Source organism: Phoenix dactylifera, chromosome 1, assembly GCF_009389715.1.
Source record: "Phoenix dactylifera cultivar Barhee BC4 chromosome 1, palm_55x_up_171113_PBpolish2nd_filt_p, whole genome shotgun sequence".
Taxonomy (NCBI): domain Eukaryota; kingdom Viridiplantae; phylum Streptophyta; class Magnoliopsida; order Arecales; family Arecaceae; genus Phoenix; species Phoenix dactylifera.
In genome coordinates this window covers 8,487,601-8,506,395 of record NC_052392.1, presented here as the reverse complement: position 1 = coordinate 8,506,395, position 18,795 = coordinate 8,487,601, and the positions used below count along the sequence as shown (strand labels likewise).

The 18,795-nt window shown below is 38.7% G+C and overlaps 1 protein-coding gene across 1 annotated transcript; it reads left to right on the top strand.

Annotated features, from left to right (window-relative positions):
- Positions 1-136: 136 nt before the first annotated feature.
- On the top strand, positions 137-9,311 carry LOC103699488 (eukaryotic translation initiation factor 3 subunit C-like). The gene is made up of 4 exons (XM_008781510.4): positions 137-247; positions 572-630; positions 717-2,555; positions 8,085-9,311. Exons 2-4 carry the CDS (start codon positions 607-609, stop codon positions 9,096-9,098), a joined length of 2,877 nt encoding a protein of 958 aa, XP_008779732.2. The 5' UTR covers positions 137-247; positions 572-606; the 3' UTR covers positions 9,099-9,311.
- Positions 9,312-18,795: the final 9,484 nt, after the last annotated feature.

Genomic DNA, 18,795 nt, shown 5'->3' with positions numbered 1-18,795 from the left:
CGGGTTGAGATTTCCCGGTCCAAATTGTCGAGCCGAAAAAAAAATTTGGTCGGGCTCCGGTCGACCATTTACAACCCTAGCTTCACTTACCTGTTACGCACGTGCCTCGCTCAACTTCATACCTATAAAACCTTCCACCGCCTCTTAATTCCTTTTCCCGTATTCCTTTTCCACTCAGAGTTGCGAAGCCGTTCTTCTCTCCTGTCGGTATCCAGCGGAAGACGCGCGGAGGCCGAGCAGGAACAAGGTATGCCCTTAAACCAGGTTCGGTTCGATGGATTTTCATAGGAATCGATCGATTTCCCTCCCTAGAATCTGCTTCTGTTTAGATTCATAGCTAGGGTTTTATATCTCGATAAAGATACCGTCTCCTTTAACCTAAAAATTATTATATTACTTATTTTCTTTTTAGAATCTAGGTTTTTGACGTAAATATTGAATTTTCCGGTGAACATTGGGGTATTTTCCCTTCTAATATCAAGATTTTTTTTAAAATACGGATGTTAGGGTTTATTCTGTTGAACTATTTATCTATTTTTTCATTTCTAACTCTGGCAGCTTGAATTTTTAGGGTTCGTTTGATTCAAGAAATAAAGAGCAGGAACCATGGCTTCTCGTTTCTGGATGCAGGTGATCTTGGGATCCAACCTTGATGTATATCTTCTTTTTTTTATTTTTTTGGTTAAAAAAGAGAAAACTGTTCTCTTGATTCTCAGGGCGGTGGCAGTGAGTCTGAGGAGGAGGAGGAGGAGGAGGAGACCAGTGAGTATGGTGATGGAAGTGATGCCGGGGCGGGGCCAGGCGAGACTGCCGGGGTCTCTGCCGGGAGCCGTTACCTCAAGGGAAACGCAAGTGACAGTGATGACTCGGATGGGCAACATCGTGTGGTCAAATCAGCTCGCGACAAAAGGTTTGATGAGATGGCAGCCACTGTTGATCAGATGAGGAATGCGATGAAGATTAATGACTGGGTCAGCCTCCAGGAGAGCTTTGAGAAAATCAACAAGCAGTTGGAGAAGGTGGTCCGGGTAACCGAGTCTGAGAAGGTCCCTAACCTTTACATTAAAGCCCTTGTGATGCTCGAGGACTTCTTGGCTCAGGCGCTGGTCAATAAGGATGCCAAGAAGAAGATGAGCAGCAGCAATGCAAAAGCACTCAACTCAATGAAGCAGAAGCTAAAGAAGAACAACAAGCAGTTTGAGGAGCTGATAGTGAAGTATCGTGAGAAGCCAGAGAGTGAGGACGAAGGGGCAGAGGAGGAGGACGAGGAAGAAGAGGAGGATGAGGATGAGGTAGAAGAGGACCCCTCAAATATTGCAATGTCTGACATGGAAGACGAGGATGAGGAGGATGGTGATGAGCAGGCCGAAGGTGGTGGGGCCTGGGAGAAGAAGATGAGCAAGAAGGATAAACTTATGGGCAAGCAATTTATGAAGGACCCCAGTGAGATCACATGGGAAATTGTTGACAAGAAGCTTAAAGAGATAGTGGCGGCAAGGGGCAGGAAGGGAACTGGGAGGGTTGAGCAAGTTGAGCAGCTTACATTCTTGACCCGTGTGGCAAAAACTCCTGCCCAGAAGCTCGAGATCCTTTTTAGCGTGATCTCGGCCCAGTTTGATGTCAACCCGAGCTTGCTTGGGCACATGCCAATTAATGTGTGGAAGAAGTGTGTTGGCAATATGCTCCTTGTACTCGACATCCTGGAGCAGTACCCTAACATTGTTGTTGATGACTCAGTTGAGCCTGATGAACACGAGACTCAGAAGGGTGCAGACTACAAGGGGACAATCCAGGTCTGGGGAAATTTGGTTGCATTCCTTGAGCGGCTGGATTCAGAGTTTTTCAAGAGTTTGCAGTGTATTGATCCACATACGCGCGAATATGTTGAGAGGCTTAGGGATGAACCCTTGTTTTTGGTTGTTGCACAGAATGTTCAGGACTATCTTGAGAGGATAGGGGATTTCAGGCCAGCTTCCAAGGTGGCATTGCGACGAGTTGAGCTCATATATTATAAGCCTCAGGAGGTCTACGATGCAATGAGGAAGTTAGCTGAACAGAGGGAAGATGGAGCTGAAGGTGGTGGGGAGGATGGTGATGCTGCAGCTGGTGATGAACGTCAACCAGCTGAAGAGAATAGGGGCCCACCACCTTTTGTTGTAATTCCTGAGCTCGTTCCTAGGAGGCCTACATTTCCGGAGAGTAGTAGGACACTAGTGGATGCATTGGTGTCTCTGATTTATAAGTATGGGGATGAGAGAACAAAGGCTAGGGCTATGCTTTGTGATATATATCACCATGCTATCTTTGATGAGTTCCCTGTGGCTCGTGATCTGCTCTTGATGAGTCATTTGCAGGATGGGATTCAGCTCATGGACATATCATCGCAGATCTTATTCAACAGGGCAATGGCACAGCTTGGTTTGTGTGCCTTTAGGGCAGGGTTGATAACAGAAGCTCATGGGTGTCTCTCTGAACTGTATACAGGAGGAAGAGTGAAAGAATTACTTGCACAAGGTGTATCACAAAGTCGTTACCATGAGAAAACTCCTGAGCAGGTACTTCTTCACTTATTTGAGATCTTCTTTTCCATGGTGATCCCATTATTGGGTTTTGTAGGTATATACATTCTTGATTATATTAAAGATAAAGAGATTTTTAGGAAAAAAAAACCATGGTGTGTCTACTATCGTTCAAGTCCTCATATTATTAAATTTGATTCTGAACTAGTGTTTCCTAGTACAAGTAATAATGGAGATAGAATTTCTTTTAATGCATGGATTGATTTAGTTTGCCCTGTTACAGTGGTGATCTAAATTTGCATTTTTTTGTGATTATGTTGCATCCCCTTCTGTTTTAAATTCTTCCCTTCCATGTTGCTTGCACGCTCTAACCTAATGATCTTCTGGTACTATATTTAATTTTTCTTTTACTATTTTTATTTGTCAACAGTTTTATTGAACAGTGAAATTCAGATTAACAATTGTATACTTTTGCCATGGCATAATGACTATCACTTAGGAATTGGAAATTTGATCAGCTTGTGGTGGTGGTTTATCATATTTTAGATTGTATGAGGCCTTCAATTGGAGAACTGTTGCTTTGTCAATCATTCTGTCATGCCTAGTACCATGTTGCATGCCCATCTCTTTCATTTAGATTGTTAACCGACTAAAGTATTTCTTGAATTAGACAGTCGCTGAATAAATAACAAGATGATTATTTTTCTTGGTCTGTAGAAGGGCATTTTTTTTTTTTGCATTAGTAGCCAAAACCAAAATCATGTTTCAACTATACATGTGAGTCATCTACATGTGCTATCTGCTCTTTAGGGTTGCAAAATGGTCAGTCCAAGGTAGCTGGACTTGGACATTAGGTGTCTGATGCAGATGATGACAATTAAAAAGTAGAATTTGATTTGCAGCACCGGAAGAAAGCAAAATATGATCACCATTTCTTGATAATCCTATAATTCCGTAGAGATTTAAAGCTTTGAGATTGATAAATCCCTTGCTTTTATTGGAGAATGATAGGAGTTAAAAAGGGGAAGTGCACAAAAAGTCAATAGTACAAGTGCCCATATTTTATAAAAGATGGACTAGCAGTCTGACCAAATAATTTGATTCAAAATGAGAAAATATGGGAAAAGGATTTATTGATTCAAAAGAGCTTAAATTACAGTTATTGTGACGGTAATTGTTGGTGTAAGCCAAAAATTCCTTCCGATATCCAGCTGTATGATCAATTTTAAAAGAGCTTTTTTTGTTATCTAAGGTGAGTTGCTAGTCATTGCTTTCTCATGCTGAATCTTTCTCTGAATTGCTGTGGCCAAGTGTTAATTCAGGTCTGTCATTGGCCTGCAACTGACATCTTACTTACAATTTGTTTGTTATTATGACATACCCTATCTGCAATTTGTCTGGGACGAAGTTTTGTTGTTTTTTGGTTTGATTTTGTTTTGATTTTAGTGGTTCTCATCTTTTTAAAGATAATGATAATTGTGCAATTGTGAATGTTCCACAAGTATTTGAGAGAAGAGGGAAAAGAATGAAAAGTAAGATATATTACAAAAAGGAGAAAATGGAGCAAAAGAGGAACACAATGAAGAAGGAAGAGAATGGGTGAGGAGAGAAGCAAATAGAGAGTTAAAATAAGAGGAATAAGAGAGAAGATGGTAATTGAACTAAGATAACTGGAATACTTTTATCTTTTCTTTCTAGTATTTTTGGAAAGAACATTTGTCGTTTATTGCAAAATTAGTGATCGGGTTTTGGGTGCATGCACGTTAGGTGACTTTTCTCTTATCAAGATTTTAGTGAGTACTTACATGCAACTTGTTATCATGGAATTACTTGAAAGGAAGCCACACTAGATCAATTAAAGATACTAGATCATGATATATAGTTATGATAAATATTATCTTAATCATTTTGGAAACCAGTACGCACTAACTATTACATCATCTTTTAAACTGAAAAAATCCAAGTAAACAGCTATATAATGCTAATGTTGTTTCTGCCTAGTTGTTGGTGATCTTAGCTGTTTAAGCAACTAATTCTGGTAAATTTGGTTTTGCCTACATGGAAAAAAAACATATTAGGAATGATGTAGGAGAACAGTTTGTGGCATCTAATGATCAATTGTGCGTGCTGTTTTATTTGTTCAAATTCTCTTTTCCCTCATCCTTTTTGCTGCCTTCTCTTATCATTTCTAGCATTTTATGGGGATTGCTAAGGGAAAATAGGACCTCTTAAGTGATTAATCTAGGATAGGTAGGTTGAGGTGTATCATGGGCCTGAAATAGATTAATCAGGGCCATCAATTCTTTAGATGAGGTGAGTGGGCGGAAATCATTTAAGTGATAAGCGATAATGATCAACAAATGCTTTACTAACAATCAATAAATCAAAAAAAACTCTGTACTCTGGAAATGCTAGAAATAATCCCGACTTGTGTAGGATCTTTTGAGCGATAATGTGCAACAAAAAATTCATGGTGCCTCACCAAAATTCAAAGAGCATCTACAAGCAAAAGGAATGATAAGACATTGCTAGAGAACTTATCATGTTGTTCTCTCTCACCTCAGGATGATGCATTTGCTTAGGCAAAAGGGAGCAGGTCACACCAAAAAAATCTAGAATTGATGGAGGGCAAGCTCCAAAACACTGACTGTGCCCTTGGCCAATAAATGTCCTTCTCTTTAAGCTGCTATTTATCATCTGTTTTATTTATGGAGCACCTTGCTCATATTTCCTAGGTTTTTTACATTGGAAAAAGTAGAACATGCCTAGCATTGTCACAGCCACCCACTGCCTAGGGACTTATTACATGCTTGGAACCAAGTTGAGAAACAGCTTCAGGGCCCAACAAATGCATGGTGTTTGGGTTGTCACCTTCACACATGTATGCATGCATTTATGTAAGCTCTGATGCATGCTTGAATGCATGTATTGTATGCAGATCTGTATGCACTTGCATGCTTCCTTGCTCGTAAAAACAATCCTTGGGGCAAGCTTTTGAAAGTTCTGCACACTGTGTTCATTGAAGGTCTTGACTAATGGACATCTAAGTGGTTGGAAGATCTTTTTGAATATACTTTATGTTGTGCTCTAATTGATTATGTGGTGTTCAATCTGCTTTGAAAGAGTGTGAATTGGACAAAATTAAGTAGGCAGCTTTTGCAGTTGCCAGGGACAATGATATGGTTGTTGATGTTTATTCTATTCTTTTGGTTGAATTTTTGATTCTTGGTTAAGGATTTGGTGAGTATTAGAGCATGAAATGTGATGTGATATTGTGTGATATTTGATAAGTTGGATTCATAAGCTGGCTCCAAATGGTTGGAACAATGCTTGTTGACTATATTAATCATTCAGGATGTAGGTCTCGATGCTTTGGCTATATTTATCATTCAGGATGTAGGTCTCGATGCCTTGTCCTGTCTTAGGACTGAAATGCTTGTCCTGAATGAAATTTTAATAGTTTCAGACTTACTTTCTTCGAAGTTTCTTTCATGAATTGTTTGGAAAATGTAGGCGATAGTTTGTACTTTTCATGCCAAAGACTTTCCAAGTTAAAAATAGTTCACAATCATTGTTGTTGGGATCTAATGATCCATGATTGGGATAAAAATGGCTTTGCATGATCCTGAATATCTCTGGATCATAATCAATTTGGATTTATGTGGATTATGGATTTTAAGATTCGTATCCAGATCATGTTATCACACATCAAAGCAATTAGATTGCTGATTGTTTTAGGGTGCATCTGTTTCTTTGACTTGTATGGTGACAAATATAACTAAAATAAGCTTTTCCAAAGCATACGATTATAAATGTCCGTCAGGAATTTAGCTAGAAAGAGTTAAAAAAAAGGGCTTTAGTTGTTTAGGAGTTAAAACTTAGAGCTGTCCTATGTTCTATAATAATTAATGATTCCTTGTACAATTTTCCACAGAGAAAGATAAGTTGATAAATTTGGAGGGCAGGACATTCTTTGTTGGACATATTTAACAATATGATGTAGTTTATTTTTGAAGCTGAGAAAATTGCATAGGTTTTAATAAGTGGATGATGGAAAAATTGTTTGTTCATCAAGAGGAAAAAGGAAAGGAGGCAATTTTGTGTGTTATGGCTGATAATGATTCTGGTGAAATGCTTCGTCTTTCTTTTTTATGTACATTTTTTTTCTCAAACAAGTCTGAATAAATGTATACCGATAGATGATGAATATGATAGTAATCGTATTAGGCATTGATGAATATATGTTGTGTCAATGGATATATATGTCCAAGATGTCTTGAATATGGGTTGTCAAAGAGTATAACATGCCTATCTTATGGGTCTATGCTTTTCTAAGTCGTTAATGCAGAACGGTCCATTAATGAAAAAAGGAAGTGCATGCATATGCCTGAAATGATAATTAGAAAATATACAAATTGGATGCTGGTTAGGTCTTATTAAATTTGTGTTTGCTTGTGTATTCACTACTGATACCATCTGTATTTCTATCTTTGAAATCATGATCATATCCATGTTTAAATCAAGGTCAGATGAAACTGTATCTGTATCTATATGTGAAACTTAAAAAACATAGCTATGTTTATGTCCAAATCTGAATGACTTAAAAATCACATCAGTTTCTTGTGTCTGAATTTGAAACCCTTTGTTTTAGCTTTAGCTGTATCCAGTCGAAACAAGGATCTTGTGTTACTTTCTCTGGGAAAGTTGGATATCAAGCTGTTTGAGTAGATTCTGAGGTTCATTGTTCTTAGTAAAATATGAAGTCAAATAGAATGTGAAGAAACTAGTAATGGTGGTTGGATACGAAGCTCATGATAAATTTGTGAGGTCAATGGGAAATTATTGTTTCTCGCTGTAAGTCAAAGTTTGTGTCCTGAATCTAAGATCATGAGATGAAGATTGTCACAAGTGATTTTGAAGTTAATTTTGGAGTTCATAAAATTTGCAAGAATTGAGGAAAAAACTTTGTATTGGCAATCTGAACTTGAAGCTGTCTTGTGAATTGTTGGGTAGCATTCTTAACAAAGAAGGCAAGTGAGATATGAACGTGCATTTTAGGGTTGTAATGAAGTGGTCTCCAAATCTTGTTTCAGAGATAGCATCCTTTGTACTTTGCAGCTCTGTTTCCATAATTAGGTTTGGATTTTCCTGAGGTCATTCAGATTAGAGCGTAAATGATGTAAATAAATTAGGAGAAATGTACAATTAAGGGATGTAAGCACTGCAGCATTTCTTTTTAACCTGCTAAAGTTTCTTCCAGAGCGCTGGTACAATATCCTTTCTAGGGGTTGTCCACTATTTCTTTCCTATTTGTTTATCCCCCTCCCTCTCCGTGTGTGTTTGTGTCTAGATGATACTTGTTGTGGTTGCTGACTATGACATTTTTGTTATCCAAGAAACTATTGTTCTTAATATCTCTTGGTACTTTGATGTTTTATTTTTTCAATCATATGAATTTTTTGGTCTTGTTCTTTCTCAACATGTTGCTAGGGCCTTTTTGTATGTTGTAGTTTTATTCGGTGATTAGAGCAAATCATAAATGGACTGTTATTTTGGTTTCATCAGGAAAAGCTTGAACGGAGAAGGCAGATGCCTTACCATATGCATATAAACCTTGAACTTCTTGAAGCCACACATCTGATATGTGCCATGCTTCTTGAGGTCCCCAATATGGCTGCCAGTACCTTCGATGCCAAGCGCAAGGTTATAAGCAAGACATTCCGAAGGCTTCTAGAAGTGAGTGAAAGGCAGACTTTTGTTGGTCCTCCTGAGAATGTAAGGGACCATGTCATGGCTGCCACCAGAGCCCTAAGCAAGGGAGACTATCAGCAAGCTTTTGATATTATCAATTCTCTTGACATCTGGAAGCTCCTCAGGAACAGAGAAACTGTCCTGGAGATGTTGAAGTCCAAGATCAAGGAAGAGGCACTGCAGACCTACCTCTTTTCATATTCATCCTGCTATGATTCCTTGAGCTTAGACCAGCTTTGTGCAATGTTTGACCTCTCTGAGGCCCATGCCCACAGCATTGTGAGCAAGATGGTGATCCTAGAGGAGCTCCATGCAAGCTGGGACCAACCAACAAGGTGCATCGTGTTCCACAATGTGGAACACACCAGGCTGCAGGGGCTTTTGTTCCAGATGGCAGATAAGCTCAACATTCTTTCTGAGATCAATGAGAGGGCCTATGAGGCAAGGACCGGTGGGGGTCTTGACGGGTTGCCACCTAGACGCAGGGGAGAGGGTCAAGACTACAGTGGAACCGCTGCATCTGGGAAATGGCAGGATAACTTCATCTCAGCATCCCATTCAAGGCAGAGCGGGGGGTATGGAGGGCGCACTGGTTACAGTGGGAGGTTAGGGGGTTCAGGGCAAGGAGCAGGTAGAGGGTTTTCGAGGGACCGAACAGGGCAGGGGCAACGGGGGACTGGTGGGTATTCTGCTGGTTACCCGAGCATGCGATACCAGGATGCTTATGGGAGTGTCAGGAGGACTCCGTACCAGCAGGGCTCATCCGTGAGAGGCTCGCAGGTGGAGACGTCGCGCATGGTGAGTCTCAACAAGTCTGGTAGAGTTTAGAGGAAGAACACAAATTTGAGAAGAGGCCTTCGAATTTTTGATTCTTAAGTTCTGAGTACAAGTTACCCCTTTTTCTGAAATATTTTGTTGAGAACTGTTTTAGTTTGTTATGAATGAATGATCTATTGCTGTTTTGGTTTAGAACCATGGAGTGTTAGACTATGTACTCCGTCCTTTATATCAGTTTATGTAACATTTGTCATTTCTGTTTTATATTTTTTTTGTTTTGTTCGTTCGCCGCTGGGGAAAGAGAAACCCAATTTCGAATCGCACTAGGCCCAAATAGAGCTAACGAGAGCCGCCTTCGTCCATGAAAGAAAAGCTCCAGTTGTATCTCCTTGCTCTGGGAGCTCAAAGCCCACTAGTACTGTCGACCCTAGAACTATCAAACATATCTCAGTAAAGCATGGATTTTAAAAACAACCTGATGAAGCAATCGGCAAACTCCTCGTTGGATTCAGCAACATCATTGACATTGGCATTATCTTCAACAGCTAATGATGGTTCTAAACAAAGCACATTTGGTGGTAACTGGTCATAATTGGAATCCTGGCAATGGACAGAAGGAGATACTGAGGGCTGTGGATATTATTCAAATTTATTGACCTTAGTTGCTGGCAAGAGCTATGGAGTCTTGACCAAAGGATTTTTTTTTCCTGGTGGATGCACTTCTTTTAGTGTTGTGGACCTGGAAGTTTTCCACTCTTTAGACATTCCATATTCACCATACCATGTTTTTTGTCCTTTTCATTTAAAGAACTTGTTGAGAAGTCTATGTAATATGCTATTATCTATTGATTACCGAAGACCATAAGAAGAAACGACAGACAATCTGATTCTCTTCAATTGCCTCATATTAATTAGGTGATTTCCAGGGGAAAAAAAGGGCAAAAAACATAGAAGCTTTACCTTCAGGAAATTAATGAACGAATAATACGAGCAACCGGAAACAATAACTTAGCAAGGATGGAAGAAACACTCGTATGCTTTTCTGAAGTATCTCTTATTTTCCTATAATTTTCTTGTTTTCTAATTTTTTTTATGCCGAATGGATATTCTAATGTGGAAACTAGGGACAATAAAAAAAATTTAATATATATATATATATATATATATATATATATATATATATATATATATATATATATATATATATATTCTCGATGCATTTCTCGTGTGGCTGTGAGCTTCAGTCTTAATCTTTGAAGAAGGGGCGCAGGGCATTTCTAGGCCTTTTGTAGGTACAAGAACGAGTTAAGTATTCATTAAACTCACCCTACTGTATATGTTATGCTTTGATTTGGTAGCCTTGACAAATTAAACCAGTTGGCTTAATGTATTCCTAAAATAAAAAACAGCAAAACTGCACACTTCATTAAACAATTTCAAGTATGTTGGTCTTGGTCAAAACGTAGACATCTTTTTTTCTTTTTTTTTTTTGAGGGCCTAGAAAGTAAGGCAGGTCGCTTTGATCTCTATTTCTACTCCATTATCAGAAAAGACCATTTAATGGACCTCCCAGTGCGTACTTATATATCGAGTTTCCTCTTTCTAAGCCATGTCGAGAAGCCTAGTTAAACATGGCTCGGCATAAGGAGCTTGGCATCAGGAATTCTGAAGGAAGCCCTTCTCACCTTTCTTGAAAATGGAAAGCTGGTGGCCTCAATCAAGCTCATGCTTATTCCACTAAACCTTCTACTTATGATTTCCAAACTTAATCCACCCTTGCTGGTTGATGTCACCTCCATACTATCTCTTCTTCCTTCAAGCCCGTACTCGGCCCTTGGAGCTCATCATCCCCATGTTCTCAATGTCTCTCGTGGTTTACTTGTCAGCCATGACATACACTAGTCATGAAACAATAGGAGGAAGTGTAAGGGGTTTGCGATCACCATGTCATGAGTTAATCTCGTCACCTTGACGTATCTCGTGCTCTTTGCCATGTTTGGAGCCTTAATTCATGCTATTGTTTGAAGTCTTCTCTTTAGTGTCATTCCTGATTCTGTTGATGCTGTTCATAATGTTTATTGTCTCAACAGTGATCCGTGTTTATCTCCTTATAGTAGGGGAGGTGAGCCTTGTGGTGTCAATATTAGAGGAGGGTCGTCATGGGGTTGCTGCACTTGGAAGGGCCCGAGGGCTCATAAGAAAGAAGAAATCTTCAAGGTTTTGTTCTTATGGTGGTATTACTGCTTCTACAGGAGGCACATTCGAGGGTACGTGGTCATTGGAAGCGCAATCATCCAAAGGAGACGCCCATGGCCGCGGATGTGGTTCAGAATTTATTGGTCATGGTTGCCGGCAACTCCTTTGACGTCTTCAGTCGTCTAGCGTTTACGGTGTACTACCATGAATGCAAAAGGAACCGTGGAAGAGGCAAAGCAGCTGGGGAAGAAAGGATGTGTAACCTGCTGCCCATTACTTCCACTGTTGATGTTGCTCTTCCTTGCTTTGAATTCGACCAACCATGAAAGAAATTGTATGCTTTTTATAGAGCTTGTAGTTGATACTAATTTTGTTTTTCTTTCAGAAGGTGGGGAAAGAAAATTTCTGCTCTTTTTTTTTTTTTTTTTTTTTGGGAGGCAAATTGATACTTCCCTTTTTTAAGTGGAACAATTTCTTTGTCCTGTAAGGAACAAGCAAAATGACACCAATATAGTTAACTACAGTTTGCCAATTTGATTGATAAGGTTCTGGTTCTGCTTTAGAATTGGCTGAGTCAAAGCTCTGCTTCAGTTATATCTCTTCCTGGTTATCTTTTTCTCTGTCTTCGGTTTAGCTGGTTATTTGTAATTTCTTTTCCTTTCCATTTACTGCTCTCTCTTCCCTCCTGTTTTAGGTCTCTTGGGAATGCATTTCTCTTATGTCTATGGGCTTTGAGTGTTTGGACATTTCGACTTCTATGTAATAAGTTGTTCTTTTTTTTTCCTTCGGGGGAATATGGAATATATACTAACGCATCGGATCCTATCAAAGCTCCGCATTTAAGCAAACTTGGGTGAGAACAGTACTAGAGTGGGTGACCCCCTAGAAAGTCTCAATTGTCCCATTAATTAGCTGATTTCAGAAGAAAAGGAAAAAAGTTTCATTAAATTTTTTTTTTTAAGTAATAATTAAAGCTTTACTTCAAAAAAAAAAAAGAATGATATGAGCTAAGGCTCTTCTTAAGAAAACCCAGAACCATAACTTAGCGAAGGTAGCAGCTATTCCAGACTTGTTTGGATACTAAAAGATCTCATTAGATCAATAAGATCTTCTAATATGAGATATTAGTTACCAAGATGAAGGAGCATTAAGAAGAAGAGAGAGAGAAAAGTGGGAGAGAATGGGCAATTGAATGAAACCAATCATATAATCATTTTTACAAATATGTTATAATACCTCTCAAATGGCTTAAATTATTCCAAAAACTAGGATAATTTGTTCTTCACTTTCCCACTTCTCTTGTTCTTTTTCACTTCAGATGGTCGTCTGGATGATTCTATATATGTACCCCTTCTAAAAGATCTTACTGGAGTGGCAAAGTCATCCAACATCCAAACAAACATAGGCTTATATTTTTTCCATAATTTTCTTTTCTTAATTTTTAATGCTACACAAATTCTAATATGGGAGCTAGGGATGAAATTTTTTTTGTTTAAAAAAATATTTATAGACATATTTCTTACAAGCTCTTTAAAAGTAAATATTTCATTATTTCTTTATTTTATATAATTTTTTAAATTTTAACATTTTAATACAAATAGGTCGGACTAATAATCTAGATCCTTGACCAAGTCAGTCTTATTGTGGGTTTAATAACTATGCCTTAGATCCTTAATTACTCATATGTTGCATGCAATCTGCATAGTAAATTCTTTTCCCCTTTTTTAAAATTATATAATTAACATCACTTTTTATCATCGAATTCTGCAAAAATTTAGTTTATATTTGAATAATATCTGATTTATATATGTATTAGGATAGAAAAATATGAATATAATTAATATCCGACTTATACTCGTATCTATTCAAAACAAATATAGATATGCTCAATATCCAATTCGTATTTGTATCTATGTAAAACAAATATGCATACTAATTTTAGTATCTATTTAATATCAAAATCCGATTCATATTCATTAAAAAAATTATGAATATACCAGTATCCAATTCCTTTTTTAGCCCTCATGCCAAAAGTATTGGCAAATGGATTAACATTTGTAAATGCAAGCTTGTCATTTAGCATTTGTGGCCTATATTGTTATATACTTTGAGTGAAAGAATAGCCATGGAGAAGAAGATATACCTTGGGTTGTTGAACAACTTTTCCTTGGCTAGTTTAAGTGCGAAACTGTAGGGATCATGGTTACAATCTCGGTACTAAAAAGCTTGTGTGGAATTTTGAGCTGGGATAAAATCAGACCGGATGCTTTCGTCAAGGTTTGAATCAAAATTGATCAGATTTTTAAGTGGTAAAATGACTATACCACGATCGATATGGTATTAAGCTTCATTGACATGAGATATGAAAAGCCGAAAGAAGCTTTATCATTCAATTGGTATAATAAATCCATCAAGAGAAAGAAATGAAGTTGGTAACCAGTTTGGCTTGGCACCACATTTGCATGTAAGTGCTGAAAAGTGACCCTCGAGAAAGCGTTGCTAAGAGGAGTAGAGCCAATGAAATATCTAAACAACTTAATCTTGTGAGCTCCGTTGATGGGCCTCTTGACTCGCTGCCTTCCACTCGATGAGATCCTATCCACTTTGGTTTGTATCATCTTCTTTGATCAATGCGCCCAACAACAACTCAGTCAATCAAATTCATTATCCGGATGGCCCGTGACTCACATGGATTTGGAAAGACACAAGGATTTTTGTCGCCCAACCAATCCAATAAGTACTTGGACAGAAACATTTGAGCCAATAGTGATTAAACTTCTAAAGTGGCATGGAAGATGCTACCAACATCTTTAGACTCGTTTGGTTCGCGAAAATATTTTTTTCTTACTAGAAATTTTTTTCCAAAAAGCTGATGCTTGCAAAGAAAAGCGAGTTTTGCATGTTTGGTTGACCATGGTAAAGTAACATATTTTAGGATAGCTTATATTTCGTTGAGCATATTTTATTAAAAAAGTTGTGTAAAATATCCAGTATGCCCTTAATAAAGAAAAAGATCTTATTTCATTCGATCTAAAAGCTTAAGGATATTTTTGAAAAAAAATAGTCCTAATTTTCAGCCGATAGGAATTAAACTTTTCTATGTCCTACATGAGTTCTTCTTTTTTATAAAATATAGAAATCTTATTCTCATAGAAAAGTAACTTTCCTATCTCTCTATTTTGAAAAGTAACATTTCTTCATTTCTTTGTTCTTTCGCACCACTCAAAAGCTTGGAACTCCTGTAACCCTAGCTGATCCTTTATTTCTCATTAATTCTATATCTAGATACAAGGCAGTAATTAGTTGGATCAATGGCTAGTGCCTCGTAACATATGTTACACTAGCTGATGATATGCTGTTTGTGGTCAATATTAGACTAATTTAAAGAGCGAATTTGAGAAGTTGCAATACTTAACTAGATGATATTTCTAACACTTCTCAAATATTTTGAGGTGCATACCATACATTTATGTACAAACTAACAGACATATATTATACTTGCATCTATAGTCTATTATGATCTCACTGTTACTAAGACATCTCATCTATTCCATGCGTTGTATGAAGGCACCTTTCAATGTTGGAGGATAAGAGATGGCAAAATTACTCCTCTGTATTTTTCAGTTTCATTAAGCAATTAAAATGGATGGGTGGAATTTATACTAGAAAAAAATAAAAAAAGCTAGGTGGAATTACCTCTCTTACCATCAAAAGAGAGAGATTATAGCTGACACCACATCCATTTATGTGGTCGTGCAGTGTGCCAATTACCTAATCTCCTTGCAATAGATCAATCATCGAGACACGTATGATGAATGAAGCTTATAGAAAAGAGATGAGGTGACTAGCATGGATATTGGTTCAGATGGCGTAGGGTATGATTTTTAGAGAGAGAGAGAGTGAGACAAAGGTTAACAAAAATGGAGAATTAGAGGGCAAGATGGTTACTCAATTGTGGCCATATGTTGGTTAACCTTGCTTGATAAGTCACATCACGTGAGCTGCTATTGGCACTTGGCACCATCTACTTGAATTTAGTTTCATATCATGTTAAATGTCTAAAAATGATGAACAGATGCTTAGTTTAAGTTACTGTTCTATGAATTTTCTCAAACAGAGACTTACTCTTTTTCCGAAAATAGTCTTCCTTGCAAAATAATGGATTATTAATGAAATCAAGTGTTGTCACACCTGCTCTCGTCGTGTGTGGAAAATTGGCACCAACCAAAACTCGATAAGACGTGGTTGAAGGGTACACATGAGGAGCCCAGTCCGCGTGCATCATTTTCTACAAACACTTGCATTCACCTGACGTTTATCTCTTGAACACTTTGTTTTGTACCCAACTCTTTGATTCACCCATTCAAAAGCACCTATTCTTGTCTGTTCATTGATACTTCCACAATACGTGTGATCCTATTTCCAAAACTTACAAAATGTGGAAACTGTCACGAAGGAACTTTAGCGGTCTAGCTGTTTCTCTTCCCCTCCTTTGATCTAAAAGACAAAATAATGGATGGATCATGAACTAGTTCCCTCATGCTTATGGATGGAAGAAATTATATCCTACACGGCATATACCATGTGGCTGTGCACGCCACCAATTATAGTTGCTGCTTGTTTCTATAGCGGTGCATTAAGCTGAGCGCTTGATGAACGAGATAAATGAGCTGCAGTGATTGGCGGCATACACGGCCATGGTGCAAGCCTTGTAGAATATAAGTTCTCCTTGGACAGGCCCAATTTTTAATATATGAGGAAAATATTTTTCTCTTTTTTGGGAGGTTTTTGCATATATACCCTCTTAAATATTAGAATTTACATAAATACTCTTTCCAAAATTTATATTTACATATATACCCTTATAAAATACTTATTTTGCTTGTGTACTCTTTTTTTTCTTTATTTTGTATGAGTACTCATACCATCTAATACCGTTAAAAACTTAATGGTTTAAAATTGAAATAATAAATATTCTTAATAGGTAGACTTGCAAAAAAGAATATTCATAAGGGAATACATACAAGTAGCAAGTTTGCGAGGTATTCATGCAATGTCACATATTTAAGAGGGTATACATGAAAAAAAAAGTTTTATTTTTATCTATTCCAACTTGTTTTAACACTCAGATTAATCTAATGCCTGCTCCGCAATGTTTATTATGAAAACATTGCTTATGAAAAAAATAGATTTGGTGATTAGATAACAAAGAGAGTTATAAAAATTCTTTCACTAATCATGAGATTGTTTTATTTTATTCTTCATTTTTATAACAACCATTATATCTTATTTAATTGAAAACTAGCTTGTAATATTTATTATGATAGATGCATGTAGGAGGGCATGGATCATGGATCAGAATATAGAAAAGGACTAGAAAAGGACTAGCTTATAATCTCTTAAAAACTATGTGATAGATTGCAATAATCAAGCTTCTTTACTACTGTTATACTTATAGATAGAGGAACAACATCAATCATCGCCGAGCAAAGCCATTGAAAGACTTCAGAACCTTTTAGACTTACTAACAATCTTCACGCCCATGTGGTAGAAGGTTATTCCTTATATTGGGTACCTTAAGCTACTTTTTTTTAGAGCTTCAATTTTCTAAAAGAATAAAAACCTAGTGTATGGGGTCCATTAAGTTGTCTGTCTGCACACAAAAAGTTTTCCAGCTTTAAAAGATAAACATTGTAAATCTCACACATTAAAGGATAAACACTGCAAATCTCTCACAATGCTATCCTTTAAATAATCCATAGAGCTGAAGGTAGAATCTAATCAAAAAAATTTCTCAAAGAAAGTAGAGGAATTAGGGCGATCTTAAGTGGAAGAGAGCAATTGCATGAGAAGAGAGAAAGTTCAACAGGTTGGATAAGTTTCCAGCAAGACTCATTAATCTGTTGGCCACTTTAGTTGTAAAAAGATAATTTCATATTTTTAATTTAAATAAACATTGTTTTGGCCAATGACGTCACCTAAATCATTATATCAAAAATATTCATGCAAAAATAGTGTTTTATAAAAGTATACATACAAATATCAATTTTGAGAATGTATTCATACAAATTCCAATACTATGATTTTTTTTCATGTATATCCTTCTAAGTATATGAAATTATATGAATACATTTACAAAATTGCTATTTGCATATACCTTTATAAATATTTTTTTTTGCATGTTTACTTGTTAAGAGTATTTCAATCATTTTACTTTCAAATCGCTAATTTCTTAATGGCATTAGATAGTGTTGGGGGAAAAACCCCAAGTCATATCGCCACGGAGGCGCTCGGCTAGAGAGCGCCGACCGGAAAGGCGCTCGGCCAAAAGGCGCCGACCAGAGAAAGCGCCAAGAGGCGCCCAACCGAAATAACCAAGTAGGGATGCTCGGCTAGAAAGAGCCGACCAGCGGGCGCCGACCAAAGAAGCGCTCAACTAGAAAGCGCTGACCAGAGACAGCGCCAAGTAGGGGCGCTCGGCTAGAAGGTGCTCGCCCAGAAGGCGCCGACCAGGAATACTTGAAAGCAACCCCGCCACAGGGTGCCCCATTGGGCGACCAGCTCGGCTCGGCACCCTTGCCGAGCCGATGCCTTCACCAAATGATTCAACTCTCGCTTGACCCTCTAAGGGACCTGACAACTCCACTATAACCTGCCGCTATCTTCAAGCCATCAAGGCATAAGATCTCCGCAGGTATTCAGCACGACCTGCCATTAATGCACGAGGCTCCCTCAAGTCTCCGATGCACCCAGTCATTTAATGAACACGGCCCAAGACGATCTCCGGATCACTGAACCATCAGAGCGTATGGCTCTCCCTGACCGCCGGTTCATTCGGTAATAAATGCACTTACCATCTACGGACCCCAGGCCCACCACGGCCGGCGGTTCAGCCACTTCAACAGGTCCGATCGACCGTGACAACTCCCTGATTCCGGTCTGATCCGGTCCCGTTCTCCATCACGCCATTAATGGGCCAAATCGTGCCCAATTATTACAGAACGGGACAAACCTACTGTCACCTCCCAGGTAACCAAATCCTCCTATAAAAGGAAACCTGGGGGGAAGAGGAAGGGGGACTCGGACTGGACTCGGACTGGGCTCTGGTAACTAGACTCTGGGGTCTGGACTCTGAGGACTTCAGGACCCTCGGGACTGAACCCTCTTGGACAGCACAGATACAATGGATGACATCATCTTCTTCATCTTCTTGATCTAATCTAAATATTCTGGCTGTCTTCTCCACAGACTTTCTTCCCTGCTCTCTCCACATATTCGCCCCCTCTGACTTAAGCATCGGAGGGCCGGCGCCGGGGAGCCCGGCCACCGGTTCTTCCTGCAGGACTCGCACCCCACAGTGGAGGACGCGACCAGCCGGCGCACCGTCGACCACCCTTCCAGCGGTGGAGCTCTGCCCCTCCAGGAGGACGCCACCAGCCGGCGCACCGTCGACCACCCTTCCAGCGGCGGAGCTCTGCCCCTCCAGGAGGACGCCACCAGTCGGCGCGCCATCGATCACCGCCCCTGCGGCGGAAGCCCCTCCTTCCCCGGC